The 25,707-nt window shown below is 29.8% G+C and overlaps 7 protein-coding genes across 8 annotated transcripts; 3 read left to right on the forward strand and 4 right to left on the reverse strand.

Moving 5' to 3' along the window:
- Nucleotides 1-1,279: 1,279 nt before the first annotated feature.
- On the forward strand, nucleotides 1,280-2,513 carry LOC134830420 (vacuolar protein sorting-associated protein VTA1 homolog). The gene is made up of 3 exons (XM_063843900.1): nucleotides 1,280-1,458; nucleotides 1,518-1,588; nucleotides 1,651-2,513. Exons 1-3 carry the CDS (start codon nucleotides 1,383-1,385, stop codon nucleotides 2,410-2,412), a joined length of 909 nt encoding a protein of 302 aa, XP_063699970.1. The 5' UTR covers nucleotides 1,280-1,382; the 3' UTR covers nucleotides 2,413-2,513.
- Nucleotides 2,514-3,287: 774 nt separating this feature from the next.
- Nucleotides 3,288-4,604, forward strand: LOC134832776 (nascent polypeptide-associated complex subunit alpha). The gene is made up of 2 exons (XM_063846926.1): nucleotides 3,288-3,375; nucleotides 3,718-4,604. Exon 2 carries the CDS (start codon nucleotides 3,756-3,758, stop codon nucleotides 4,446-4,448), a length of 693 nt encoding a protein of 230 aa, XP_063702996.1. The 5' UTR covers nucleotides 3,288-3,375; nucleotides 3,718-3,755; the 3' UTR covers nucleotides 4,449-4,604.
- A 15-nt stretch (nucleotides 4,605-4,619) lies between these two features.
- Nucleotides 4,620-5,489, reverse strand: LOC134829158 (uncharacterized). Its single transcript, XM_063842154.1, has one exon. It carries the CDS (start codon nucleotides 5,487-5,489, stop codon nucleotides 4,620-4,622), a length of 870 nt encoding a protein of 289 aa, XP_063698224.1.
- Nucleotides 5,490-6,581: 1,092 nt separating this feature from the next.
- Nucleotides 6,582-7,467, reverse strand: LOC134831887 (RYamide neuropeptides). Its single transcript, XM_063845716.1, has 2 exons — nucleotides 7,080-7,467; nucleotides 6,582-7,016 (listed from the first exon to the last, which is right to left on the reverse strand). Exons 1-2 carry the CDS (start codon nucleotides 7,397-7,399, stop codon nucleotides 6,989-6,991), a joined length of 348 nt encoding a protein of 115 aa, XP_063701786.1. The 5' UTR covers nucleotides 7,400-7,467; the 3' UTR covers nucleotides 6,582-6,988.
- A 9,704-nt stretch (nucleotides 7,468-17,171) lies between these two features.
- On the reverse strand, nucleotides 17,172-19,176 carry LOC134832823 (eukaryotic translation initiation factor 3 subunit L). The gene is made up of 3 exons (XM_063847003.1): nucleotides 19,048-19,176; nucleotides 17,465-18,931; nucleotides 17,172-17,409 (listed from the first exon to the last, which is right to left on the reverse strand). The coding sequence occupies exons 1-3, from the start codon at nucleotides 19,075-19,077 to the stop codon at nucleotides 17,281-17,283; spliced, it is 1,626 nt and encodes a 541-aa protein (XP_063703073.1). The 5' UTR covers nucleotides 19,078-19,176; the 3' UTR covers nucleotides 17,172-17,280.
- Nucleotides 19,177-19,497: 321 nt separating this feature from the next.
- LOC134829335 (sphingosine kinase 2-like) lies at nucleotides 19,498-22,403 on the forward strand. The gene is made up of 3 exons (XM_063842374.1): nucleotides 19,498-20,330; nucleotides 21,241-21,540; nucleotides 21,598-22,403. Exons 1-3 carry the CDS (start codon nucleotides 19,586-19,588, stop codon nucleotides 22,401-22,403), a joined length of 1,851 nt encoding a protein of 616 aa, XP_063698444.1. The 5' UTR covers nucleotides 19,498-19,585.
- Nucleotides 22,404-22,434: 31 nt separating this feature from the next.
- LOC134829336 (transcriptional repressor p66-alpha) lies at nucleotides 22,435-25,620 on the reverse strand. 2 transcript variants are annotated; one of them, XM_063842375.1, is made up of 7 exons: nucleotides 25,228-25,620; nucleotides 24,665-25,171; nucleotides 24,499-24,561; nucleotides 23,810-24,420; nucleotides 22,948-23,129; nucleotides 22,774-22,887; nucleotides 22,435-22,715 (listed from the first exon to the last, which is right to left on the reverse strand). In XM_063842375.1, exons 1-7 carry the CDS (start codon nucleotides 25,423-25,425, stop codon nucleotides 22,597-22,599), a joined length of 1,794 nt encoding a protein of 597 aa, XP_063698445.1. In that variant the 5' UTR covers nucleotides 25,426-25,620; the 3' UTR covers nucleotides 22,435-22,596. The 2 variants fall into 2 exon arrangements, with proteins under 2 accessions (XP_063698445.1, XP_063698446.1); XM_063842376.1 differs by lacking the exon at nucleotides 24,499-24,561 and having other exon boundaries at nucleotides 22,436-22,715.
- Nucleotides 25,621-25,707: the final 87 nt, after the last annotated feature.

Consider the following 25,707-nt stretch of genomic DNA (forward strand, 5'->3'; position numbering starts at 1 on the left):
GCAGTCGTCGTCGTCAACGTGAAAGATTATCGAAGAAGGGATAAAAAAAGAAGAAAATTTTCTCTCAAATAACGAGAAAATGGAAGAAAAAACTGTAAGAAGCAAATAATAATATAATGACGGGAAAAAGGGGTAATAATGATTTTTTTCTTTGTTTTATTAATTTATTATTGAGTCAAGGTGTTGTTGTTGTTGTTATGGGAATTAAACGAACGGATAGAAAGGGACTTAAAATGATGCGAAATTTTTTAAAGGTAATTTTTTAATTAAAATTTTGAGATTTTAATGGAAATTTCCTTTTTTTTAAAGGATAAAAAATTTATAAAAAATCTTAAATAAAATAAAAAATTTTTTGTAATATCAGAAAGAACCAATTTAAAAAAATTTTAAAAAAAAGAATTTTACATGAAAAAAGTTTTTAAAATTAATTAAGCTTAAAAAATTTTTTTTAATTAATTTTGTGAAAAAAAATTCATGAAAAAAATTATTTTTTATGATTTTTTTATTTATCAAAAAAAAAATAATATTTAACTTTTAGTTTAAAAATTTTCTTTAAAAATTAGATTTATATTGGAAAACTTAATTTCTTAAAATTCTTAAAAATTTCTTAAATCTATTGAAGTTGATAGAGGACTAAAAAAAATATTCGATACGTCGAATTATTTTTTTATAATTTTTTTTTAATTTTTAAGAAACTTTATTTTGCTCTTCGTGTCATCTCGATTTTTGTCAAATTTTAATTTTTTTTATTTAAGCTATTTCAGGCACTTTTGGAAAAGAAATTAGTGAGATTTAGAGAAAAGCTGAAAATTGTTAAAATTATTTTATTTAATAATAAAAATTACGTTTATTTTAATTTTCAATTTAATTTAATTTAATTAATATTTTTTTTTATTTTAATTTTTTATTTTATTTTATTATATTTTTCAAAAAATCGAGATGACATGAGGAGCAAAATAACCTTTCTTTGCTTTTTTTATGAATTATTTATCTTAATATCACAAAATTGTCTTTCCAAGGGTAGCAATTTCGTTGAAATTTCATTAGAATGACTTCAATTTTTGTCTCAGATCGATTATTTTGCCTTTATATGTCCTAAAAATTACTTTTTCTTCTCCATTTAGCGTAACAAAGTCATTATTTGAGGTTTTTTAATAAAAATTTTCTAACGTATGTTAACTTTGAATAACATCTCATCCATTTTAGTACCCTCATTGAGCAAATAGATGACGTTGTATGACTCTGAAATGGATTGAATTAGCAGATTTTATTTGTTTGTTTTGGTTTTTGACATCGAAGAACCACTTTTTGGATAATTTCTCATCAATTACTCATCAATTAAAGCCTAAAAAGTTGAAACTCAACTCTTGAAATCATCGAAAATGGCTGCAGCAAACTGTCCTGCTTCGTTAAAGCCGATTTCTCACTATTTGATTCTCGCTGCGGAACATGATAAACGTAAAAAATTTATAATTTTTTTAAAAATTTCATCTTAAATCTCAATTTTTACCTTTTAGGAGATCCTGTTGTTGCATATTGGACTCGTTTATATGCCTTACAAATCGGTTTGAAGCTCTCGAAGAAAGAAGTAAGTTTTAATTCTTCCCTTTAAATGACGTCATTTGATTGATTTTTCAATTTTCCTCGTAGAATGACGAACAAATGTTCCTGATTTCCATCATGGATCAACTGGAGGCCTTCAAAAAGGAAAATCGCGATAACGAAGCAATCACAAATGAGGTTGTTGCTCAAGCACATCTCGAAAATTACGCTCTCAAGTTATTCCAATACGCAGATCGCAACGATCGTGAAGCGAATTTCAACAAAAATGTCGTAAAAGCGTATTTCACAGCGGGGCGTTTGTACGATGTGCTCGAAACTTTCGGCGAATTATCCACAGAAGTCACGCAAAATCGTAAATATGCCAAATGGAAGGCGACTTACATCCATAATTGCCTTAAAAACGGAGAAACTCCCATTCCGGGTCCCATGGCGGGCGAAGGAGATGATGAATTTGCTGAATTAATGGGAGGCGGAGCTGCGGGAAATCCTTCTTTGCCGACGCCAGCGACGCCAACTGACAATCCGGGACCGAGTATTGGATTTCAACCGGCGCCTGCGAACACTGATGGATTGGTCGATCAATTCGATCCGTTGACAATTCGTGCTCCGAGTCCTCCAAAAGATCCGGAAAAGTCTCCCGGAGGTTTTAAGGCGTACGTGCCTGATACTCCGACGCAATGTGAAGCGTTTGAAGAGACAACAGCTGCTGGTTTGGGTCCCGAACTCATGGCAAAAGCACAGAAATACTGCAAATGGGCAGGATCTGCATTGAATTATGACGACGTTCCGACAGCAATTGAGAATTTGCAAAAAGCTTTGCGATTGTTGCAAACGGGACAAGATGGATAAATGCGAATATTTTGAAGATATATCGAAAAAATATGACGATCAGGGCTTCTTTTAAATTATTTTTAAGCTAACACGCAATAAATGTGAACAAATTTAAATGACGAAATTGAAGAAATTTTTTAGAATTTTTTTTTCTAATTTTTTTGAGAAATTTTTAAGGTAATTTTAAATATTTAATTATTAACAATGAAAAAATTTTAAAATTTTTCCAAAAATGATAAAAAAAAATTTTATGAACGTAAATTTTTCTTTAATTTTTAGTGAAAAAATTTTAATTTTCAAAATCAAAGTACAAAATTCATCAAAAAAATTTTTTTTTAATTTTTTTTTTTTGTTAATAAAATTAAAATTTAATTAAAAATAATTAAAATTAAAATTTTTTAAAATTAATTATTTAATTAAAATTTTTAAAAATTTATTTTTTAAATAAAAATAAAAAAAATATTTTTTAAAAATTAATTAAAAATTTTTAACTTTTTTTTGAATAATAAAAATAAAAAAAAAATAATTTTAAATTAATTATTTAATTAAAATTTTTTAAAATTGATTTTTTGACACGTAAAAATAAAAAAAGAATTTAAAATTAATTATTTAATGAAAATTATTTATTTAATTAAAATTTTTAAAAATTAATTTACAACTGTCAAGTTTCCTGTGCAAATTTCAAATTCTTGATCAAGAATCTTGGATGAAATTTAGTATGCGACCCGATTTTCATCAAAGTTGGATGGGAGACTTGAAAGGAAAATTGAGACGAGTGAAATTGATAAACTTGGATCCAATCCATCCAACTTTGATGAGAATCGGGTCGCATACAAAAATCCATCCAAGTCTCCCATCCAAATCCCCCATCCAAGCAACTTGAACTTGTACAAGAAACTTGAACCTGCTGTCAAATAAACTGCCTTTCTGTCAAATCAAAAACCATCGAACACCTCGTGTTTGTGAAAATTAGTTTTTTTGGTGAGTTTTTCACTGCATTTTCCTCAAAAATGTGCAAAAAATGTCCCAAAATCCGCAAATAACGCTTTGGTTCGTGTGAAAATCAAGGAAAACATCAAAAATCAATCATGGAAAGGCTGAATTTAGTACAAGGACTTTCGGCGTGAATGACATTCATTTACCGGAGAGCATTTTGCGTTCTTATATGGAAATTACACAAAAACTGGTTGATTTTAACTTGAATTTTGTGATTTTGGGACATTTTTTGTGATATTTCATTGAAACAAAGTCAAAACTTTTGTTTCAAGAATTTTGCGGTAATTTATCGAAAAATGTGGTTAACAATCTTTTCGTTCTTTCCAGACGTTTGTTAGTACTCGAACAAAAGGAACTTTCGCAAAATGCCATCAGCAAAGGGAAAGAAAGCCGCCGCCGCCGCAGCACCAAAAGCTGAGGAGAAAAAGGTCGAAGAGAAACCCGTAGTCACGGAAAAGGAACCGGAAAAGGAGCCCGAAGCCAAAATCGTCGATGACGTGAGCGACACAGACTCCGACGACACGCCTCCCGAACTCGAAGATGCTGGCGCCGCAACCACGCAATTGGGCGAAGGCGGTTTGCCCGATATGGTATCGAAGAGCAAGCAATCACGTGGCGAGAAGAAGGCACGCAAAATCATGTCGAAACTCGGCTTGAAACCCGTCGCCGGCGTCAGTCGTGTCACAATCCGCAAATCCAAGAACATTTTGTTCGTCATCAACAACCCGGATGTCTACAAAAACCCCCATAGCGACACATACATCATCTTCGGCGAAGCCAAGATCGAGGATTTGTCGCAACAAGCGCAAGTTGCTGCCGCCGAAAAATACAAAACGGATGCCGCGCCAACAGTTGGCGATGTTGCCGGGGCCGCAGCGAGAACGCAAGAACCCCCAATCACGGAGGAAGACGAAGAAGAAGTCGACGAAACGGGTGTCGATGAGAAGGATATCGAGTTGGTCATGTCGCAAGCCAACGTACCTCGCGCTAAAGCCATTAGGGCGCTCAAGAGTAACCACAATGACATTGTTAATGCAATTATGGAGTTGACAATGTAAAATTTTTGTCCCTCCCCTGTCATTAAGTACTCTTTTTTGCGCAACAACTCCCCTCTGTAACCCGTAATTTAACAGTAATCCGGCTTTGGAATTGAAAATCTTTCATTTTCGAGTTAAAACTTCATCATCAATAAAAAAATTCTTCAAAAAATTCAATTTTTTGCTCTTTATCTACCAACATTTCTTCAGAAAAGGCACCAAAACAGGCGTAGATTTTTTATATTTTTGATAAAATTCACTTTCGCCCCATTTTTCATCAGCTTTTTGCTCCAACAAGGGCACTCCAGATACAAACATGAGCAAAAATGTCACAAAAACGGGCGAAATACAAAAACAAATCACTCGTCGAACGTTGTTAAAGTCATCGAAACACGTCAAAGTCATGCCAATCCACAAAACAATCTCCCCAAAGTAGTTCGGATGACGTGAAATACTCCAAAGTCCCGAATCAATCCATTTCCCTTCGTTCGCTGGATTTTGTTTGAACCGCAATTTTTGGATATCTGCAGTAACTTCCATTAAAAACCCGAAAATCCATGTTCCCATTCCAACGTAATTGACAATTTTTAAGGGTTTTGCGTCGACTTCTTGATTCACAACGAGCACAGATAAAAGTGTGAGAAACACCCAGGCGCCTTGAATTGTCCATGCAATGAGAAATCTTCCTTTTTCCTTCTTTATTTCGGCAAATCTCGAATCAACGCCCCCCGATTTGTGAATCCGGTAGAACAAAAAACTCCCGAGGCGTAAAGCCCAAACGCCCGAAAGTGTGGTTGCGATGATTTGTCGAGCGCTTCTCGCGGGTAATTGTGCGATACTGATGCCTAAAGTTGAGAGATACGTCAAGGATCCGATCAAGTCGTAATATTTTTCGGTTGGAGCGTTGCCAAAAATGCCTCCAGCGTGCAAGAAGGAGATCCATTGAACGCCAATTGTGAAGAAACCCAAATAATTGAGGATTTGGGGAGTCCATTTGAGTGTTGTGGTGCCGAGAATTGCAATGCCTTGCGTTATTGCGACGGTAGAGAGAACGATTCCCATTGCTGTGATGATTTTGAGGAAAGCCATTCACACGACGAGATTGAATTTTGCTCAATGAATGATCGGGAGTGAAGGAAAATTCATATCTTTATGTTTTTAATCGAGGAACTGATAAGATATTTAATGAAAACAACTCTGAAGAGTAAATTTACAATTAAGTCAATGACGTACTTGACGTATTTGTGATGCATTTGTCACTTTTAAAAGCGGATTTTTGCATTTTTTTTTTTTATTTTGAAAAAAAAAATAACGGGTAAATTTTTATTTTTTTATATTTTTTTGGATTTTAAATTTAATTAATTTTTTTTTCTTTTAATTTAAATTATTTAAATATTTGATAAAATTAAAAAAAATGTAAAATTTTTTTTAGTTAAGTTTTAATTTTTCAAATTTTAAAATAATTTCTAAAAAATTCTAAATATTTAAAAAAAATAATTAAAAATTAAATTTAAAAATAAAAAAAAAATTGAGAAAAATTTAACTGTCGAAAATATGAGTGAAATTTCGCTTTTTCTCGATTAAATTATTTATATTATTGTCAAAAAAAAAATGATTATTTATTTTTTTTTGTCTTATTTTTGTTATTTTGAATATTTATTTATTTAATAAAATTTTAAAAACTTTTATATAAAATTAGTAAAATTTTACATTTTTCAAATTTTTATAAAATTTTTAAAAATTAAAAAATTAATAATTTGAAAAAAATTTAAAAAAAATAATAATCATAAGAAAAATGAACGAAATTTTTTATTTTTATTTATTTTGGAAGATTTTTTTTAATTCATTCATTTTTTTCATTCATAAGATTTAAAATTTTATAAAACTTTGAAAAATTTAAAATTTATTTTTTCACAATTTAAATTTATTTTAAAAATTAAAATTTAAACATTAAAAATTTTACATATTTTATAAAATATCAAATCTTACGAATTATTATAAAAAATTAAAAATGAAAGAATTAAAAAATATTTTTTTAAAAAATTTTTTTTAAATTTTTTTTAAAAATTTTAATTGTTGAAGAAAACAACTGAACTTCTTACTTTAATTAAATATCCTTTATTTTAACTTCATAATAATTTTTTTGGTATGTTTTTAAATATTTTTTAATTTTTTAGATTTTTTTTTACATTCATAAAACATTAACAATTATTTTCTTTTTATAATTTTTATTAATGTTAAAATTGTCGTTATTTAGAGAAGATCTTCTCTTCATTTTTTTGATTCATGTTTAACGTCTTGATCATATTTACAATAAAAGTAATGCAAAATTATTCGTTAAATATGAAAAAAGTGGCAAAAATCCTGCATTCGAAATTTTCCAGCCCATTTTTCAAACATTTTTTGTGCCTGAAAACGTTTTAAATTAATCGCAATGCATGACTTTTGAAACCACATCGAAGGAAATTAAATTAAATGGAGCTCTTCCATAATACTTAAGGCCATTTTTATACAAAAGTTAAACGAAATGATACACGAGAATGACTTGCTGGTTGCATTTTTTACTCTTCTGACGCTTCTTGGACATTTCTGTTGAAAAAAAAATTTTTTTTAATGAAAATTTATTTTTTTTACAGAAAAAATGGGGCTTACCCGAAGCATTTGTAGAGATTCAGTACGCCAGTGTACAAACAAGTAACTTCCGGAGTCTGTATTCGAATTGCGGGAAAGCCATCGTCATTTGCGGGTGATCGTTTGCCATAACGGGATCCAAGGAAGAATTTGTCGTTTCTCGCAACAACTTGTCGATGTGGATTCGAGGAACGCCCATAACGACTTCCCACGAAAAAGGGACGTTTTTCAGCAACTTCCTTACTTTCGAACATCTCGTTGTCGTCCGCAGCTGCCACGAAAGCCATCATCATGACGCATAACGCGAAAAATACCAAGAAGCAAGTCGATTGAAGAGACATGATGGAATCTGCAACGAGATAAAATTTAAAAATCGATAAATATTTATGAGACACTTTTTGAGACGACATCCCCCGAGTGACCAAAAAATAAAAAAAAATATCACACACGATTGATTGATAAATGAACTTCACCGAGAGAGACGACAATTTTTTCATTTGAAATCATTTTAGCGTGACCTGTGTGCCATATTCCTTCCTCTCCTCGACGATGATGATGAAAATTCACACGAAAACCCAAATGGAAAGCAAACAGGAAGAAAATGTTCTATTATTTTACGATCGAAATTTATTAGATTCAGCAGACAAATTTATTAGGATTTGAAAGAATCTCGCAAAACGTGACATAAACTTTAACCACAAGTGTGTTAAAACTCATAAACTTGTTTCAAAAATAAAAAAAAAGTAACTCTCTATGTCAAATAGTTATAGATAAGTTATGTTTAACGAGGGAATTGTTATTTACGCGAATGAACGTAAAAAAATAAAAGGAGGCGAAATTTTTACATGATAATCGCATTTTTTTATGCAAAGGACAGGTAAGAGATAGAAATAATTAGTAATTTGCGGTAATTAGAGCCTTTGTTAAATGCAGAAATCTGGTTATCATTTGTCATGTCAGGTAATTATTTTTTATGTGATATCTGCATTTTTGTTCAGAATTTTTTTTTTTTTTTGTGAAGAAATTTTTAATTAATTAAGATTTTTTAAGATCAGAATTTTGATTTTTAAGGCAAGTAAAATTTAAAAAAGAATTAAAAATTTTGAGTTTTTTAATTTTTTGAGTTTTAAAAAATTTAAAAGAATTACAAAATTAAAAAAAAAAGATTTAAAAAATTTAAATAATTAAAAAAAAATAAAATAATAAAAAAATTTTATTTTTTTTTAAATAATTTGGTAATTTTGGTAAAAGTTTTAATTTTTTTTTTTTTTTTGTAAATTTCGAATAAAAAAATTTAATGGAAATTCAAATTTAATAAAAATTTTTTTTGTAGGTAGATTTTTTTTTTTAATTAAAAATTTAATTTTTTTAAATTTAGGTATAAAATTTTTTTTGTTTTTGTTAATTTTAAAATTTTTTTTTTTTGAACTAAACAAATTAAATTTAAAAAAAAAATTAATTAAAAAAAATTAATTTTTTGAGTTGAAATTTTTGAATATTTTAAAATTAAAAAAAAAATAAATATTTGAACAAAAAAAAATAAAATAATAAAAAAAATATTTTTTAAAAATAAATAATTTATTTTTTTTTAATATTCTTTTTTTTTAAATTTTTTTTTTATATTTTAATTTTTTTTATATTTTAAATTTTTTATTTTATAATTTTTTTTAGAACTTATATTTTTATTTCAATTTTAAAAGGTTTTCGAACAAATTTTGATCAAAGAAATTTTTATTAATTTTTTAGAAAAATTTTGCTTAATTTTTTTTTTAATTTTAAAGCTTAATTGATTTAAACCTGAATTTTAAATTTGAATTTTTTTTATTGATCAAGCTTTCAAGCGAAATTTAAAAATGACAAAGAAGTACTTTTGGGAGATACCCTTCTTCAAACTGCTTTCAAAATTTTCTGAGAATACATTTTCTCAATTACGTTGACTTTGAAGAATTAAGCATCAAAGAGTGCATTAACGGAAATGACTTTGAAACTTCTCATTTTCTTAAAATTTAAACGAATCTTTAACCAAAAATTTAAATTTCAGCTTTAAGTCGCTCGAAGCTAAAAATAAATTTTGTTCCCCCAAACGATATCGCAACAATAACACGAGAGAACAATGAACGCAAAACAAAAACAATAAAAAAGGTGACAATAACTCCATTATTTGATAAGCTACAGACTACATCGACCTTCGTATCATTTTGCTTATCGTTTCTCATAATTTATTAATTAAATTCGGAAAATCAATAGAAACATCGCGCGCGCTCAACAAGTGCACGATTGACACATCAACAACGGCTTTTTAATCGGAAAAGTGACACAGATCCTGAAATGCGGCATCAATTAACGAGAAATGTCGTAATCAAATGCAAAACGGGAGTGCCAGTCAACCCCATGTCAGTCGTTTCCAAACTCAACCACGAGCCATGGCAGGGACAATTGTGCCGCTGTCGTGTGTGAGTTTTTAATAATGGGTGTTTAAAAAAATAAAATTCTCATTGACGACGACGTTTATTATCTCTTTTCCCATTTGGGACTACGAACGACATACAATCCTTTGTGTGTTGTTGCTTTTGCTGTTGTTCTTGTGTGCTCGGCGGCGGTAGGAGACTGTCACACAAGATTATCTAATTAAACAGAAAGTTGACAACAGAATTAAGGATTGTGAGTTTTTTTAACACCTTTGCACGTGTTTTGGGGAAATTTCATGTTTCGCAATTTTTCTTATTTTTTTTTTATTTTTTTTTTTATTTTTTTTTTTAAATTTTTTTTTTTTTTTATTTTTTTAATTTTTTTAAATTTTTTTTTTTTTAAATTATTGAAATTTTTAAATTTTTAAAAATATATTCAAAAAAAAATTTTTTTGAAAGTTTTTTTTATTTTGATTCAAAAAAAAATTTTTTCATAATTTTTTAAATGAAACATGTGACTTAAAAAGGACAAATTCGAGCCAAAAAGGAAAATTTTTATAAAGTGTCGTGATTCTTGAAAAAAATTCAATTTTTTAAATTTTTTAATTTTTTTCATAAAAATTAATACAGATGTTTAAATTTTTACATATAAAGGAAATATCGCAACTTTTTAAAATTATTTTTTTTTATAAATTTTTAAAATTTTTTTTATAACTTTTTATGGGATTTTTTTAAAGGATTTAATAAAAAAAAAATTGCAAAAAATGATGAATTCGAACCAAAAATGTAAATTTTTAAAAATTAAAAAAAAATTTTTTTAAGTCAAAATATGGACAAAAAATGTTCGAAAAAGTTCTTTCAGATAAGGTTTTATTCAAAATTAATTTTTTATATATTTTTTTTAAATACTTTTTTAATCCTTAAAAGACAAATTTTTAACTTTTGAGACTTGAATTCTTTAAAAAATTTCAATTAATTCGTTTTTTTAAATTTTTTTTTATAGAAAAGTTCATTATAGGAAAATTTTCATCTAAACTTCAGTAAAAAAAGCTTTAAAATAATTACTTTGAACCAAAAATGGTAAGTTTTGATGTTTTGAAGTTTTGAACTCAAAAAAAAAAAATCGAGTCTCATGAAATTTTCACAAGGCATCCCAAAAGTAAATGAAAAATCGTCATCATTTCGTTACATTGTCTCTGCCAACAGATAACCTTATCTATTATTTCATTTCATTACTTGACGTGCATCCTACAGGCAACTGCTGCTGCTTTTTTCTCTCGCATCGTTTTTTGATTGTTTACTTTTTTTATTTTTATTTTTTTTATGTGAATTTCACAAACAAAAAAAGCTTTAAGTATATTTTTTTATGTTTTTACAGCAAATAATTTAATATTTATCCCCAGAGTCGTTTATGTGCCTAACTCGCATCGTCAAGTCAGTTGGATGTAAAATGAGGCGCCGGATAAAGTCTCACTAATCTCTGAGTCATAAACGGTCCAAATCCCTCGGGTTTCGTTTTTTTTTTCATTTTGGAAGCTTTGAAGAAGAAATTCCGAAAAACATCCACGCAAAAAATAGCAAAAAAAAACGGAAAAATGGGAGCGATTCGCAAGGAACATCGAATTAAACCGATTAATTTTAATTGTTTTTCAACTAGAACGGCACAAAACGACATGAAAGGGAGAAAAAAGTTAATTGATCCACATGCGTGTTTTACCGTTTATTGAAATTGAGCGGAAGACGTGAAACGAGATGAGATGCTATTTGTGGCGAGTTCGTTCGAGGAACGTAGTAACAATTAGTTGACGTCATTTTTTGTGTCTGTAAAAGTGCATTGATGTTCATTACTATTCATAGAAGCACTAAAAGTTACTTTTTTCGCGATAAAACTCGAAATTTATGCAAAAAATTGCTTTTAAGGAAGTCTTTAATCCCAAAGGAACCAAATTCGGGGAAGGGAAGTTCATGAATCGTCGTTCAGGTCCCATCTTCAAGGAAAAAATTGCTTGTTTACGTTGTAAATTTGTAAATTGCATTCGCGGGAATCGCCTACAAGTAATTTTTTTCATATGAATTTTTTTTGTTTGAGTGAATTAATATTTTTTCTAAATATTTTTCTTTGTTTTAGGACCAAAACACCTCAAAACATGTTTTCCCGCCTAAAATAGAAACACCGCCTAATCAAACAAACAATTCATAAAAAAAGCAAGAAATCTGAATAATTGATTAACTTTGTCTTCGTTTTTAGGAATTCCTTAATTTCTTCTTAATTCACAAGAAAAAAAAATAATTCCCTTCTGCTAAACAATAAAAATAATGGAAATTCCAACCTATAACTTTTGTGAAGCGACAACATGATAATAATCAATCATCGACTAATCGTTTGATTTTACGGAATTTATTTTTTTTTTTCGCAGAAAGGGAAAGTTTTAATGAAAAAAAAAATTGTCGCAACAATTTCCGAGTTATGTTAATGATGGAGATGGGAGAAAATGACAAAAAAAAGTGAAAATCATTGTTTTTCGGGAAATGTAATTTTGATGCGTGAATTTTGTGAGTATGTGATGATATAATTAGCTTAGATAAATAAATAAAATTTCATTATTTTTCTTTTTTAGGATGCGGGTTGGCGTAGAAGATGACAATTAATTTGGAATTATTACATTTTCAGCCAAGGTTTTTGCGTTTCTGATTAATTTTAATGAGAAAAGGGTCTAAGATGGGTAATTATTTGTTAATTAATTAATTAATATGTGATAATTTGGTTTTTTTGAAAGTCATTTTTTATATTTAATTTTTTTTCTTATTTTTTACAGATTTGTAGAAGGAGATTTGGTAGATTTTCGTTTATGAGATGTCTTCAAAGACAATTTTAAGTCTATGAGAAGCAAAATTTCGTGTTTTTTAAGCAAATTAATGAAAAAATTATCAAAAATTCAACATTTTGATCGGATTTTTAAGAAATTTTATAAAGGTAAGAAAATTTTTTTTAAAGAAAAATTCAAATTTTTACACATAAAACTCATTTTAGGTCCCCAAGAAAACAAATTGAAACTATTGTAATTGAAAGCTGAATAAAAATTCAAAATTTTGATAAAATTTTTAATAAAGCTTGAAAAGGTAAGAAAATTTTTAATAAAAAAAATTAATATTTTCACACAAAAAATTCATTTTAGGTCGCAAACAAGAAGATTTTAACCTTTTTCCATCTTTAAGAGACTTTATTGCAATTGAAAACTTCTCAGGAGCATCATCTCAGTGCATTATTATCAAAGAAACACTCCATGGAAAAATTATTTTAACAAGAATTAACTTCCATTCCCGTTCATTCACCTACTTTGTCTCTCTTTGAAGTCACCATCCGCGGGACAACGAAACATCAAAACATGTTAATTCTGTTTTTGACAATTATTCGAGCCATTGGCGACAGAACGATGAATTTTTATGAACTCACAAAGGCAGGATTTCATTCGAAGAAACGAAAAATTAAGGATTTTTTCATCAAGAGCCCTGGATCGGAGATAAAAGGACAAACAAACAAAAAAACTAAAATTCGCTAAAATATTAAATAAATGCACAGCTTTTAAAATATGAGGTAAGTTGTGTAATAAGGCGGTTTCAGTAGGGTGTGTGTGTGTGGCACGTGTGTTTATATTTGTAGCAAACTCTCAAATGTATATTTAATTAAGTTATACGCATATATTGCTTTGTTCTTTTGCATGTTCACCCGCTCCGTTCATCGGTATGTTGCAAAATAAACAAATTACTCCTGAAAACGACGAGGGAAGTGCAGCAGAAGGGGAAGAAACACTCGTGGGAATCAATAAAAACTTCAGTTTGTCTTTTGTTGAGGCATTCAAATTATTGCAACGACCCACGCGAGTCCCGTACGCGTATCTACACGAAGAAATCAACGAGATTTTCGCGACAAACCTCAACTCACATCGAAAAAAAAATTAAATTTGTGTCACTTTCGGCAATAATTGCGACTCATTTCCAATCAACCGGATTTTCGCGTGTAATTGAAACGACAGCCCCCCCGAAAAAATGTGAGAAATTCAATTTACATCCCGCACTAAATTGATTTCTTTGTTATTTTTGTATCTAAATGTAAATACAAATTAGCGATCAAGACGTTTTTAATCTATTTCTATTTTTTAGATGCTGACAATTTTTCCGAGAGAAGTCGTCATCATATGTCGCATAAATAACTTTTCCGAAGAAGGAGGAAATCATCAAATAGAGCAATAAAATGCCACACAATCCAATTCCGATTCAAGTTTTTCTTTTATTGTTCGAGTCAGTTGGCATCAGGAACGTTATCTATTATTAAAATTATTTTTATTGTCGATTTTTTTAAAAAATAATTTTTTATTTTTTATCAGGAATCGAGATGCACACAGATGACATAAAAATGAGAAATGACCAAAAACACAAAAGTTCAATAGTTCGTTGGCTTCGTGCGTGAATTTTTTGTCAAAAATAATGAATTTAAATGAAATGTGATACGATTTAATTTAGTAACGGGAGGAAAATGAAGGAGATAAATGGAGATTAAATACGGAAAATAATTAAAATATTTAGACGTGAAAGGATTAAAAAGTTAATAAAATGAATCACTAAAATCGGGAATGAATTACATGACATTACAACAAAGTTGCGTGGAAGTCAATTAAATAGAGGATGTTTTTGTGAGAATTTTGCACGTAAGGATATTATTTTTTTCGATTTTATGCTTATTTTAAAAATTTTTTGTGAAAAATCTGAATTTTTAACACATTTTGTGATTTTTTATAATTTTTTTTTTTTAATTTAATTTTAAATTTTTGTGTATTTGAGTTAAAATTTTACAAAAAAAAAAAAAAAAAATAAAATAAATAAAAATTATAATTATAAAAAAAATAAAATTTAAAAATTAAAAATAAATATTTAAAATTAAAATAATTAAAAATAAAATTTTTTTTTCTTCAAAAAATTAAATAAATAAATTAATTAAAAACAAAAAAAAATGAGTTAAAAATATTTATATTTTAAAAATTAAAAAAATTAGAAAAAAATTAAAATAATTAAAAACTAACAAATTTTATCTTTTCTCATTAAAAAAATTTCTTTAAAATCTAAATTTTAAGTTTTAATTTTTTTTTAATTTTATTTTTTTTACACAAAAAAAGTATCAAAAATTAAAATATTTCATGCATATAAAAAAAATATTTCAAAAGTAAAATTGTAAAATGCACTTTAAAAATTCAAATTTTTTTAAATCACAAAAATTGAATAAAAATTGTCTCTTTCACTAAATTTTTAAAAATTAAATTAAATTTTTATATTTTTTTTTATTTTCTTATTTTTTATAAAATTTTCCATCTTTAACATAAGTTTTAAATAATTTTTAATTTTTCACAATCATTTCAAAAATTCACAAAAATAACTCACCAAATTTTTTAAATTTTAATTAAATTGAAAGATTTAAAAATTTAATTATTGCTTTTGAGAAAAGTTCTTCTAACTAATAATTTTCTCTAATTTTTTCACAGATTTTTCGTGTTTTCTGAAACACCTTCAGCACGACTAAGAGCTTTTATCAGACTGAGGACAACTGTTGAACATGCAGCTACTTTTATATAATTCACGGTGCTTTTTTGCGTACATTTCGTGCTTGCTGTTGAATTCTGCACGGAAAAATGTTTCGTATTTCCATTCATTCAACGGAGAGATAGGCGAAGCGGTTCGAGGAAAATGAGTGTGTGAGTTGGATGGTTTTTCCATGTTCTATACGACAACGCAGGTGAGTTGATTTGCATCAGAAAATTCGTTTAACGCACATTTAACTTCTTTGTAGATCACAAATTTGATGAAATTTTGAAAATTCGGCTCAAAATGTGATAAAAAGTTAAAAATTTCGATGGAGACGCCTTGTTTCTCGTTAAATTTCATAGAAAAATGACTCAATCCTTTACGTGGGACGTTTAAAATCCCATTAAATAAATTAATTTACGGACAAAATCACGAATTCCCGATAAAAATGATAATCGAGCATAAAATTATTTGTCTTTCCGTCATAAATTTCATCATAACTCGCCTCTTCAAGGCAGTAACAATGGGAAAATTTGATATTTTTCTATTTATTTGCTCAATTGATTAGACATCGAATGTAAAGTGATACGTTTTAATGCGCGACGATGCATCTTTGCGACGAAGTAATGAAAGAAAAAGATAAAAATTAGAACAATCGAGGAAAGATTTGATTTAATATCCGTTTTCCGATTTTAGAGTCGCAATAAAAAAAAAAAGGAAAAGGTTAGTTGTCTCAATTACATTTTATTTTATTCACAGTATGAATGGAATTTTTCTTTCTTTTTGTAGGAATCGAATCACGTGTCTATCTAGAAGGAAGCAAAAAAGTTTTTAAATTCTAAAGTTACCGAGGAAAGTGAATTGGTTACACCTCCAATTGCAAATCCCATTAAATTTTGCGGATTTTCTACCCACAATAACGTGACGTCATATGTGAAACGCCTTTTGTGACGTCATAACTAGCGGAGATTTTCGTTTTGTTATCAGTTTTTGTTCGAATCGGCTTGAAATCGAAGTTTTTCGGTGAATTTTCGTGATAGTTTATTGTTTTAATTAACATTTGGCGAGTTTTTTCAACACTCGGTAAGATAATTGAGTTATCTATGGATGACTTTTTATTGCAGTTTAACCACAAAACATCTGCGTGTTATCCGAAATATTTGCCGAGCCCACTACTGAAGTAACAGATTGTTGATATTTCGTAAGCAAAATGGAATTCAGGTAAATTTTGAATAATTTTGTGATAAATTTCTATTTTTTTTTTATTTTTTATTAAAAATTTAAATTTTTGATGCATTATTTAGAAAAATTAGAATTGTAAAAGTAAAAAATTTAAAATATTAAATTTTAAAAAAAATTTTTTTTTTGATAATTTTTGACTAACTTAAAAATTTATATTAATTTTTATTATTATTTTTTTATTTATTTTATTTTATTATTTTTTTTTTTTTTTAATCAAAAATTGGTCAATAATTATCAAGAACTCCAAATTTATTAGTTACTTTTAATAACTTTTCAAAATAATTTTTTTTTTATGAAAATATTGTCAAAATTAAAATTTTTAAGAAATTAAAAAAAAATAAAAATTTTTATTAAAAAAAATATTTAAACTTGAAAAACTTTTATGATGCCCTGTCTAAACTAAAGTTAACTACGATAAATTTAATTTTTTTTTTCAATTTAATTTCAATTCAATTTTCGACAAAATTCAATGCCAATATTGGAGAATTCAAAAATTAAAAATATTAAATTTTAAAAAATTCAAGAAAATTTTTGATTTTCTTTGATAATATTTTTTTTCAATTTTGAAAATTTTACCAATATTTTCAAATTTTAGCGAAAAATCCAAATTCATTCTGTGACTCTTAATTTTTTTTTTAATTGAATTTTTGCGAATTCTTAAGAAATTTAAAAAATTTTGAGAAATTTAAAAAATTTTATAAAATTATTAAATTTTAAAAAAAATTTAAGAAATTTTTAAAGTGAAAAATTATTTATAAAATAATTCTTAAAAAAATCTTCAAAATACAAAATTTAAAAAAAAAAATAATTTTTCACCTATACAAAAAAAAATGAATTTTCTGACAAAAAAAGAAAAATTCAGTATGACGAGTTAAAAAAAAACACAAAATTTGCTTTGATAATTTATCAAAAAATTTTATTTCCTTATCAAAACAATTGAATGAATGAATAAGTTGCATATCTAATTTTTTAAAAAGTCCTTTTTACGTTTATTTTTTTTAGATTTTATGGAGACGACGATTGAGGTCCTCGAACTTCAAAATTTTCCTGATGAAGAATTCTCCGTAACGATGCGAAACTTTTGTATCAGCGATATGGATCATGTTGTTGTCGATATAAAAGTCCAACTAAAAAAAAAAATCGTAAATTTTCCAAAATAAAAAAAAAAAATTTTTTTTTTACCTCAGATCCAGATTGGAATTTGCCTTCGAGCCCGCTTGAACCCTTTGTCCATACAACATTCTTCATTTTGTGTTTGAAGCAAAGCAAGTGCGTCAAAAGTTTCGCAACTTTACGATCATCATCACCTTCACGGTTATTCTGATCCATGAACGAAGCCAACTTTTCGATCGGGAGTGTCGTGTACAACTTCAAGTACGACCGGATTGTTGGCAATTGTTGTTGTTGCCGTACTTCATCCATGAAAACTTGCGTTTGATGATCCAGCGGTTCTTTGACGTAATCCTCAACAGGAACATCTGCAGCTGGCGGGCACGGCGACACAAATTTCGGACATGCGAAAATAAAGAAATTCTTAAAAACTTCCAAATCGCCGCATTGCATCTTGTACATGTTATCGTGATAATTTTTCTCGCGAAGCACTTGTTGAATGGACTCGTCAATGTATTGCGGATGCAAAACCAAGCAAATTGCCAACAAATGGTACATCTGATCCGTTTGCTTGTTAATTTGATCGTTTTGGTACGTGCGATTCTGGTAGAATTGCTTCGTGCGTTGGATGTACAACAAAATTGAGGAAAAAGTGCGAATGGCATCCGCATAACGACGCATCATCATGTAAGCGAAGCCCACGTAATAAGAAGTAGAAATTTTACATGCCGGGATATCGCAATATTTGCTCTTCATGTGAACTTCAATGGGTTCGAGGACTTTGATTGCTTGATGGTAGTCGCCCAAAAGTGAATGAACTCGCAACAAACCAACCAAACTGAAGTAACCCAACATCCGATAGAACGGCAAACGACCAAAATCTCCAGCGACAGAATCTGGATCGCCGCCTTGTGCTGCGGTATCGAGTTGTTGCTTGATATTGGAAATTTGCACGAGCGAATGCAACACATTCAACACACACAAAATATTCCAAACTTTCATGTTATTCGTCATCAATTGATCCATCTCCTCTTCACTTTTGTCAACCAAACGGGCACGATATTGCGCGAAATTCTGAAATTGATAAACGAATTCGTCAACAAGCTCCCATAACCAGATATCGGGCAACTCCAAAGCTACAGGTTGCGGCGCCGACAAAATATAATTGAAAAAGTTGCAATAATTCAAGAATGAAGCAACTCTTTGATCCAAACTCGGACCTCCTTGGATGCGAGCATGAATGTGACGATAATACAGTTCCTTATACAAAATGATGAAAACGGCGTCATTCTCGACAATGTTAGCAACTTCATCTTCATCAGGCCAAGCCCGTTTCTCGAAATGCGTTTCGCTGAGTTTCGGGAAAGTTGTTTCGTAAAGTTGCTGGATGTCGTCTGTTGAGCCCTCATTGATGACATTTCGGAAGTAAATGAGGAATTTTTTCACGACATCAGGGATTTGACTGCCATAATAGCCCCGTTCGTACTCGCGATCCATCGTTGGGTCTCCCGTATGACCGTAATCGTCGTACATGTAATCCTGCGGATGGAATAAAATGCAAGGAAATCAATATGGAGTTGAATCGGCGTTCGAAAATTTTGGTTTTATGAAGAAAATATCAAATGTGAAAGAAGAAAATTGTTAGAAGTACTTACATTGTCATCGTAATCGTTGTTGGAATACATCTTGATGCACTTATTCAAGGGATTTCGTTCGGAAAAATGCTTTTTTGATGCAAGAAAAACTTTGCCACGATGTGTTTTTGATGGATTCGTACCGAATTTGACATGGGAAAGATGCTTTAATGAATTTCGTATTGGGATTTTTTGCGCATTTCCTCGAAAATTGTGATTTTTTGTGAGTATCGTTGTCTGTCTGTTGAATAATTATTATTTTTTGTATTTTTAGGTGAAAATTAACAAGAAAAATTATTTTTTTTGAATTTAAAAAGTTAATTTTTCATCATTTAAAAAATTATGAGCTCTAAATTTTTATAAAAAATTGATAAAAAATCAAAAGTTGAAGAAACATCAAAACAAAAATGCGCTTTTGTGATGAATTTTAAGTAAAATAATGATTCTTCCTTGCTATTCGGACTTTGTCTGTATTCATAACAACACACTAATGTGCAAAAAAACTCAATAAAATTCGATTAGAGAAAAAAGTTTTGACGTCAATGGAAAAAAGCTCCAAATGATCCGTCACAAAAACACGCTCGACGACGAGCTGCCATCCGAAGAAAAGATCCTGCTGGAGGAAAGTTTCTACGTGAGTGCCAACAAGAAGAATGTCTTTCACGTGAAGCTCACGGAACGAGGTCTGACACTCACAAAGCACTACAGCAACGGGCGTCAAAAGTCCCATTTGATCCCGATCGAGCAGATAATCGGTTGTTGTTGCCTCAAATTCCGGCCCTCCAAAGCAATTTGTCTCTGTGGCGGCGGAAATGCCGCAAAACCTTCGCCATCTGCGGGATCTGCGGGCTCACAAAATCGTCCTCAAACGCCTGCTGCGACGCGTTACGTTGCCAATAACTCCTCCGTGGCAGATGCCTACCTTTACATATACTCATACATCACAAAGCTCAAACGAAATAAAAGCTACACGGAACGCAATACGATTGCCCTGCGTTTTCGGAGCTTCGATAAATATGAACAAAATGCCGAGGAAGCCAATAAATGGCGCGGTGCAATACTCATGCTGCTGAATCAAAGTCGTGATATGGTTTTTAAGCGAAATTTTAGCACAAACAAAGGTTACCTGATCTTCCTGAATCCCAAAAGTGGAAAGGGGAAAGCACGCGATATCTTCCACAAAATTGTTGCTCCTGTTCTTGCCGATGCTGACATCCAATTTGATCTGTATATCACGAAAAGTGCGAATTTTGCAAGGCAATTTGTGAGGACGAAGATGCTGAATCATTGGTCGACGGTTATAGGTAAGATTTTTTTCATTTATTTTTTTAAATTTAAAAAAAAAATAATTTTTTTCGAATTTCTAAATTTTTTACAATTTATAAAAAAAAAATTTCAAGAATTTATTAATTTTTAATTCTTCAAAAAAAAAAATGATTAAAAAATGTTTAATTTCATCTCAAGTTAAAAAAATATAATTTTTGAAATTTTCTGAATTTTAATTTTTTTTTTATTTTTTTCGAATTTTTTATATAGGTATATATATTTTTTTTTATTTTTAAAAGAATTATTTTGACGAATTTTTTATTTTCATGAAAAAAAAATTTTTTTTTTAAATTAATTTTTATTCTTCAAAAAAAAATTTTTAATTAAACTCATTTTAAAAAATATAATTAAAAATATAATATAATTTTTTTGTGAATTAAAAAAAATAAATATTTTTCTCCAATTTTTTCACTTTTTTTAATTCTCAAAATATTTCTTAATGTTTTAAAAAACTTTCAATTTTTTTAAATTTTTATTTGTTAAAATTGGTTTAGAAAAATATTTAAGTATTAAAATTTCTGAAATTTTCAAAAATTTTAAGTTTTTAAATAATTTTTTAAAAATTTTAAAATAAAAAAAAAATAAATTTCTTTTTACGTTCAAAAACTCTCTTAATTTTTTAAAATATGATAAAAAAAATAATTTCATAAAATTCAAAAAAATATATGAAATTTTATAAAAAATTGAAAATTTGAATCTAACAAAATTAAATTTTAATTTTTTTAGTGAAATATGAAAAAAGGTCAAAACAATTTTATGAAAAAATTTTTTTATTATCTAAATTTAGATTTTCAAAAATTTTTAAATTTCATTTTTTTTATAAATTTTCGAAAAAAAAAAAAAAAATCAATTTGATGAAATAAAATTAAATTTTTACCTTTATTTCAGTTCTCGGCGGAGATGGCTTATTCTTCGAAATCATCAATGGCATTTTCGAACGTCACGATTGGAAAGACGTAATTCGTTATCTCAACTTCGGTATCATTCCTGCTGGGTCCGGAAATGGCTTGGCAAAAACTATTAGTTACTTATATGGCATTCCGCAACAAGACGAAACGCCAGTTTTGAGTTCTTCCATTTCATTCGTCAACGGTTCTGTAACTCCCATGGATTTGGTTCGCGTCGAAACAACCGATTCTATCATGTATTCAAGTTTAGCTGTTGGATGGGGATTTATTGCTGATATTGGTAAATTTTCAAAATTTTCAGTTTTTTTTATATTTATTAAAATTTTCAAATTTTTAGACATTTTAAGTGAAAAAATCCGCGCTATCGGATATCCTCGCTTCACATTGTGGTCCTTGAAGAATATCGTGACACTCCCAAAGTACAAAGGAAGAGTTTCTTATCGACCTTTCGCACAGAACGAATCGCCTCCATTGTTTACGGGATTGTTCAAGTTGCCAAGTACATCGAACATTAATTGTGCATGCGAAGAAATCGGGTTTGACAGCGATACAGACCCCAATGAGACACTTCTCTTGCAAAATTATCACGCGCAGTACCGAGAACGGCTTGAAAGTTGGTATTCGACGAGTTCACGACGCACCGCTTACTTTTCGACAACCGATAGTCAGTATCAGAGTGTCGGCGAGGATCATGACGGAACGAATGTTTGCATGTTTGGACCTCCGTCGAGTCTTCCGTCGTTACTGATGCCCGTTCCTGACGATTGGATTGTCGTCGACGACGAATTTGTGATGGTTCATGCGACATATCAGACACATTTGAGTCTCGATTGTCACTTTAGCCCGGCGAGCAAGTTGAATGACGGCGTAATTTGGTTGCTTATTATGAAAGGAGGCGTTTCGCGTACGGAATTGACGACTTTTCTCATTGGCATGAGCAACGGAACGCATTTACCGAAGACACCCAATCCGAATATTCAGATGATCGCATGTCAGGCATTCCGTTTTGAGCCAAGTGATAACAAGGGGATACTCACAGTCGATGGGGAACAGATCAAATATGGACCGGTGCAAGGAGAAATTGTTCCGGGCATCATCAAAGTTGTCGTTCCGCAGCAACGAAACATTCCAAAGAAAGTCTAAATCGTTAATTACGTTTAAAATGTTATATTTTATTGCATTCACAAATATAATAAAAGGTGATAGGTACTTATAATTCGAAAGTTTGTGGGAAAAAATTTGAAATTTCGTCGAGAAAGAGCCTTTTTGCTTACAAAAAATTGTTTTTTTTTTAAACACTAATTCTTAAAAAAATCTTGAAAGCTGCGACATCCGCTTATTGCTTCCAATTATTTTGCCGTGAATTATTCGTTTGCGGCATCATTTCCATCAAATATTGACGATGCAATTCCATGATCCGTTGCAAATCGTTCAAATTTCCGCTCTTACTTGCAGCTAAAAAAAATTTTCAATCAAAATTTGACAAAAAAATATTATTTTCGTGAATACTTACTGACAGCTTGTGCCATTGCCATTTGATAGGAATACAACAATGGGAGTTGCATCATTTGAGCTTGCAAGTTTTGAGCACTGTTACTGTTGCCGGAAGCCATTCCTTGTTGCAATCCTAAAAAAAATAAGTTTTTTGAGATTTTTTGAAAAAAATATTTTTTTTTTGAATTTTTACCTCTGAAAAGTTGTTGTTGGAAAGCTTGCATTGCAGCTGCGGACATTCCTTGATTTCCAACGCCGCCCAATCCAGTCAAACTGGCGAGAGCATTCAACTGTGCCATGTTCATTTGATCCGCAGCGGAGGATTTCATGTTCATGGATTGATGTTGATCGTGTCCTCCGCGAGATGAGCGACTGCTGTAAGTAGAAATTAAATTGAAAAATTAAATTAAATTAAAAATTAATTTTTTTTGAAAATTTAATGATTTTTGATTAATTTTTTTTAATTTATGAAAATTTAACATTTTTTGTCTCTTTTAATTATTTTATTTTTTTTTTTTTTATTTTTTTTTACTTTTTTTCATATTTTAACTTTTTCAATTTTTTGATTCTAAATCAAAATCAATTTGGAAAAATAAAAAAAAATTAAAAAATGTTGACATTGAAAATTTTTTTAAAAATTAAAATGTGAATTTTTTTTTTAAATAATTTTAAAAAATTAAATGTTAAATTTTTTTTGTACGATCCAAAAAATTTTGACTTTCGATAATTTTTTTTTTTTATTATTTAAAGCATATTTTTTTTTAAAATAAAAATCAATTTGAAAAATTTTGATAAATTTAAAAAAAATCAAAAATTATTTTTTAAAATCGAAAATTTTTCAGAAAAGTTGACATATAACAAAAAAAAAAATTAAAAAAAAAAATTAAAAAAATTTAAAAAAAAAATTAAATTTTCAAAAAAACTAATTTTTGAATTTTTTAAATATTTTAAGAATTATAAAAAAATTAGAATAAAATGAAAAGACAAAAAATTTTTAAATTTTGTATTTAAAGGTTTTTAAAAAGAAAATTTGAAAGTTCAAAAATTAAATTTACCTTTGCTGAATCGGATTAACTTGCACCGAAGACGACGAAGAAGACGATTTCGAGGACTTTTGAATGGGCAAGGGCGTAATTGTCGTTTGCGGATGCAAATCTTTCGGCGAGGGATTCGACGTGCTCTGATTGGCAATTCGTTGTTCGATCTCCTGTTCTTGTTGCAACGCCTTGACAAAAGCTGTCTTCAAGCGATTTGTGTGCTCGGCTTTCAATGCCTTCTTCACATTGTTCGTGACACAAGATTCGCACAAAACACGAAGATCTTTGCCTCCCGTGAACGTCGGATTTCCCTTTTTGCCTTGTTTCTCCCATTTCCACATTGGCGTAAAATCAATTTTGCATTGATTGCAACGGAAGGGCGGCAAGCTTGGCGGTTTTTTGTCCTTCGCGACAATATAGTCGACAACGTGCTCCAAACCGAGCAAATAAACGAATTCCATGTTGCTCGGATTCGGAATGAAATTCATCTCGGGCGCGGGAGGCTTGGGAGGAGGGATTTGCAAAAGAGTTTTTTCAAGTTGTTTACGTAATGCGAGTTTTGCCGCTGCTTGACGTTGAGCAGGAGTTTGAGTATCTTCTTGACGCGAGGATGATGAGCTTCGATCGATCTATGGGGAAAAAAAAATGAAAATTTTTAATTTTTTATCAAAATTTTAAAGAAATTGTGAGAAAAAGTTTCTAATTACATTCTCATTTGCCATAGAACTTGGTCCAGTAGCAATGATAGAAACGGCATTCACTTGATTCATCTGTGTTGCGATTGATTCAAGCAGAAAAAATAGAAGGAAAAATCGAAAAATCGACAAAAAAGTGAGATTTCAAGTGAAAACCTTGCAAAAAATTCAAACTTACGTTATTTCTGTTCTTGTTAGCGGGCGGAACAGATGCTGGCGTGATCGTAACCGACGGAGTGATGGTCAAATTCGGGCGATTTCGTGTCGCATTTCTCACACTTGGCGATCCCGGCGTCAACGTGACATCATTCGGCAAGTTTTTCATGCGATGCGACGTGACAATCGGCTGATTTCGCGACGAATACTGATTCGAGCTCGAATTATTGCTCGATTGTTGTCCGCTGAGCAAAGAAGCGGGCTTTCCGCGTGACGAATGAAGCGGAACGCCACTCGTTGCTGTGACACTAAGTTGCGTTTTCGACAAAATCGATGGGATGTTACTCAAAACGCTGCTATTTAAGACGTTATTTGTCAAAGCAGCAGGAATTGAAGGTTCTTTTACCGCAACTGCATTCGATTGTTTCAATTTCTTGTACAACAACAATTTGGCTTCTTCTTTTTGGAGCTCTTCACGTAATTTTCGCAACTTTCTATCACGTTCCCAGATCTCAGCAGCGGATAATTCCTTTAAAAAGTAAGTTTTTTATCAAGAAAAAGTATAAAAATTGAAAATTTTCTTACCTTAATAGGTTCCATGGGCATCTCTTCGTCATTATCGGTGCCCGAATCTTGAGAAAATTCTTGCATCACGACATCCGGGGTCTCCGCATAACTTTTTGCCTCATTCCGAGGGCGTAAAATCCGTTTCGGTTGCTCCAATAGTCCAGGCTTCATCCGTAGATCCACAATTGACGAAGCATCATGGCCGGTTTTATTCATCTTTTTTTGTTGATAGTTGGCGTATCCCCAAAAAATTGATTTTTTCTTGAAAATTTGACTTTTCAAATGATTTTTAAAGGTTTTTGTCACTTCTTGAGTTCGAGTCCTTTGAGACTCACGTATTTTTCACTAATTTTGACTCTTTTTTCAGGCTTTTTCAGCTGAAAATAGGAAATCAACAAATCAATAGAGGCTCCAAATCGTATCTCAATGCACAATTGATGTCAAATGTCATGAAAAGGGATCAAAAATCGGGCAACCTTACGTCGGGTAACGCGATGG

Source organism: Culicoides brevitarsis, chromosome 2 (genome assembly GCF_036172545.1).
Source record: "Culicoides brevitarsis isolate CSIRO-B50_1 chromosome 2, AGI_CSIRO_Cbre_v1, whole genome shotgun sequence".
NCBI classification, from domain to species: domain Eukaryota; kingdom Metazoa; phylum Arthropoda; class Insecta; order Diptera; family Ceratopogonidae; genus Culicoides; species Culicoides brevitarsis.

Excerpts from the sequence above, each read along its gene's own strand:
- LOC134832823 (XM_063847003.1), bottom strand. The coding sequence starts at position 19,077 with ATGTATTCCAACAACGATTACGATGACAAT. Across the intron at positions 18,932-19,047 it reads ACAACGATTACGATGACAAT|GATTACATGTACGACGATTA; the intron begins GTAAGTACTTCT and ends TTCCATCCGCAG. Across the intron at positions 17,410-17,464 it reads AATTCCAATCTGGATCTGAG|TTGGACTTTTATATCGACAA; the intron begins GTAAAAAAAAAA and ends TTTTTTTTTTAG.
- LOC134829336 (XM_063842375.1), bottom strand. The coding sequence starts at position 25,425 with ATGAATAAAACCGGCCATGATGCTTCGTCAATTGTGGATCTACGGATG. Across the intron at positions 24,421-24,498 it reads GTTCTATGGCAAATGAGAAT|ATCGATCGAAGCTCATCATC; the intron begins GTAATTAGAAAC and ends TTTTCCCCATAG. Across the intron at positions 23,130-23,809 it reads GTTAATCCGATTCAGCAAAG|CAGTCGCTCATCTCGCGGAG; the intron begins GTAAATTTAATT and ends TTCTACTTACAG.
- LOC134831887 (XM_063845716.1), bottom strand. The coding sequence starts at position 7,399 with ATGTCTCTTCAATCGACTTGCTTCTTGGTATTTTTCGCGTTATGCGTC. Across the intron at positions 7,017-7,079 it reads AATCTCTACAAATGCTTCGG|AAATGTCCAAGAAGCGTCAG; the intron begins GTAAGCCCCATT and ends TTTTTTCAACAG.
- LOC134830420 (XM_063843900.1), top strand. The coding sequence starts at position 1,383 with ATGGCTGCAGCAAACTGTCCTGCTTCGTTAAAGCCGATTTCTCACTAT. Across the intron at positions 1,459-1,517 it reads CGCTGCGGAACATGATAAAC|GAGATCCTGTTGTTGCATAT; the intron begins GTAAAAAATTTA and ends TTTACCTTTTAG. Across the intron at positions 1,589-1,650 it reads TGAAGCTCTCGAAGAAAGAA|AATGACGAACAAATGTTCCT; the intron begins GTAAGTTTTAAT and ends TTTTCCTCGTAG.
- LOC134832776 (XM_063846926.1), top strand. The coding sequence starts at position 3,756 with ATGCCATCAGCAAAGGGAAAGAAAGCCGCCGCCGCCGCAGCACCAAAA.
- LOC134829158 (XM_063842154.1), bottom strand. The coding sequence starts at position 5,489 with ATGGGAATCGTTCTCTCTACCGTCGCAATAACGCAAGGCATTGCAATT.
- LOC134829335 (XM_063842374.1), top strand. The coding sequence starts at position 19,586 with ATGATCCGTCACAAAAACACGCTCGACGACGAGCTGCCATCCGAAGAA. Across the intron at positions 20,331-21,240 it reads TCATTGGTCGACGGTTATAG|TTCTCGGCGGAGATGGCTTA; the intron begins GTAAGATTTTTT and ends CCTTTATTTCAG. Across the intron at positions 21,541-21,597 it reads GGGATTTATTGCTGATATTG|ACATTTTAAGTGAAAAAATC; the intron begins GTAAATTTTCAA and ends TCAAATTTTTAG.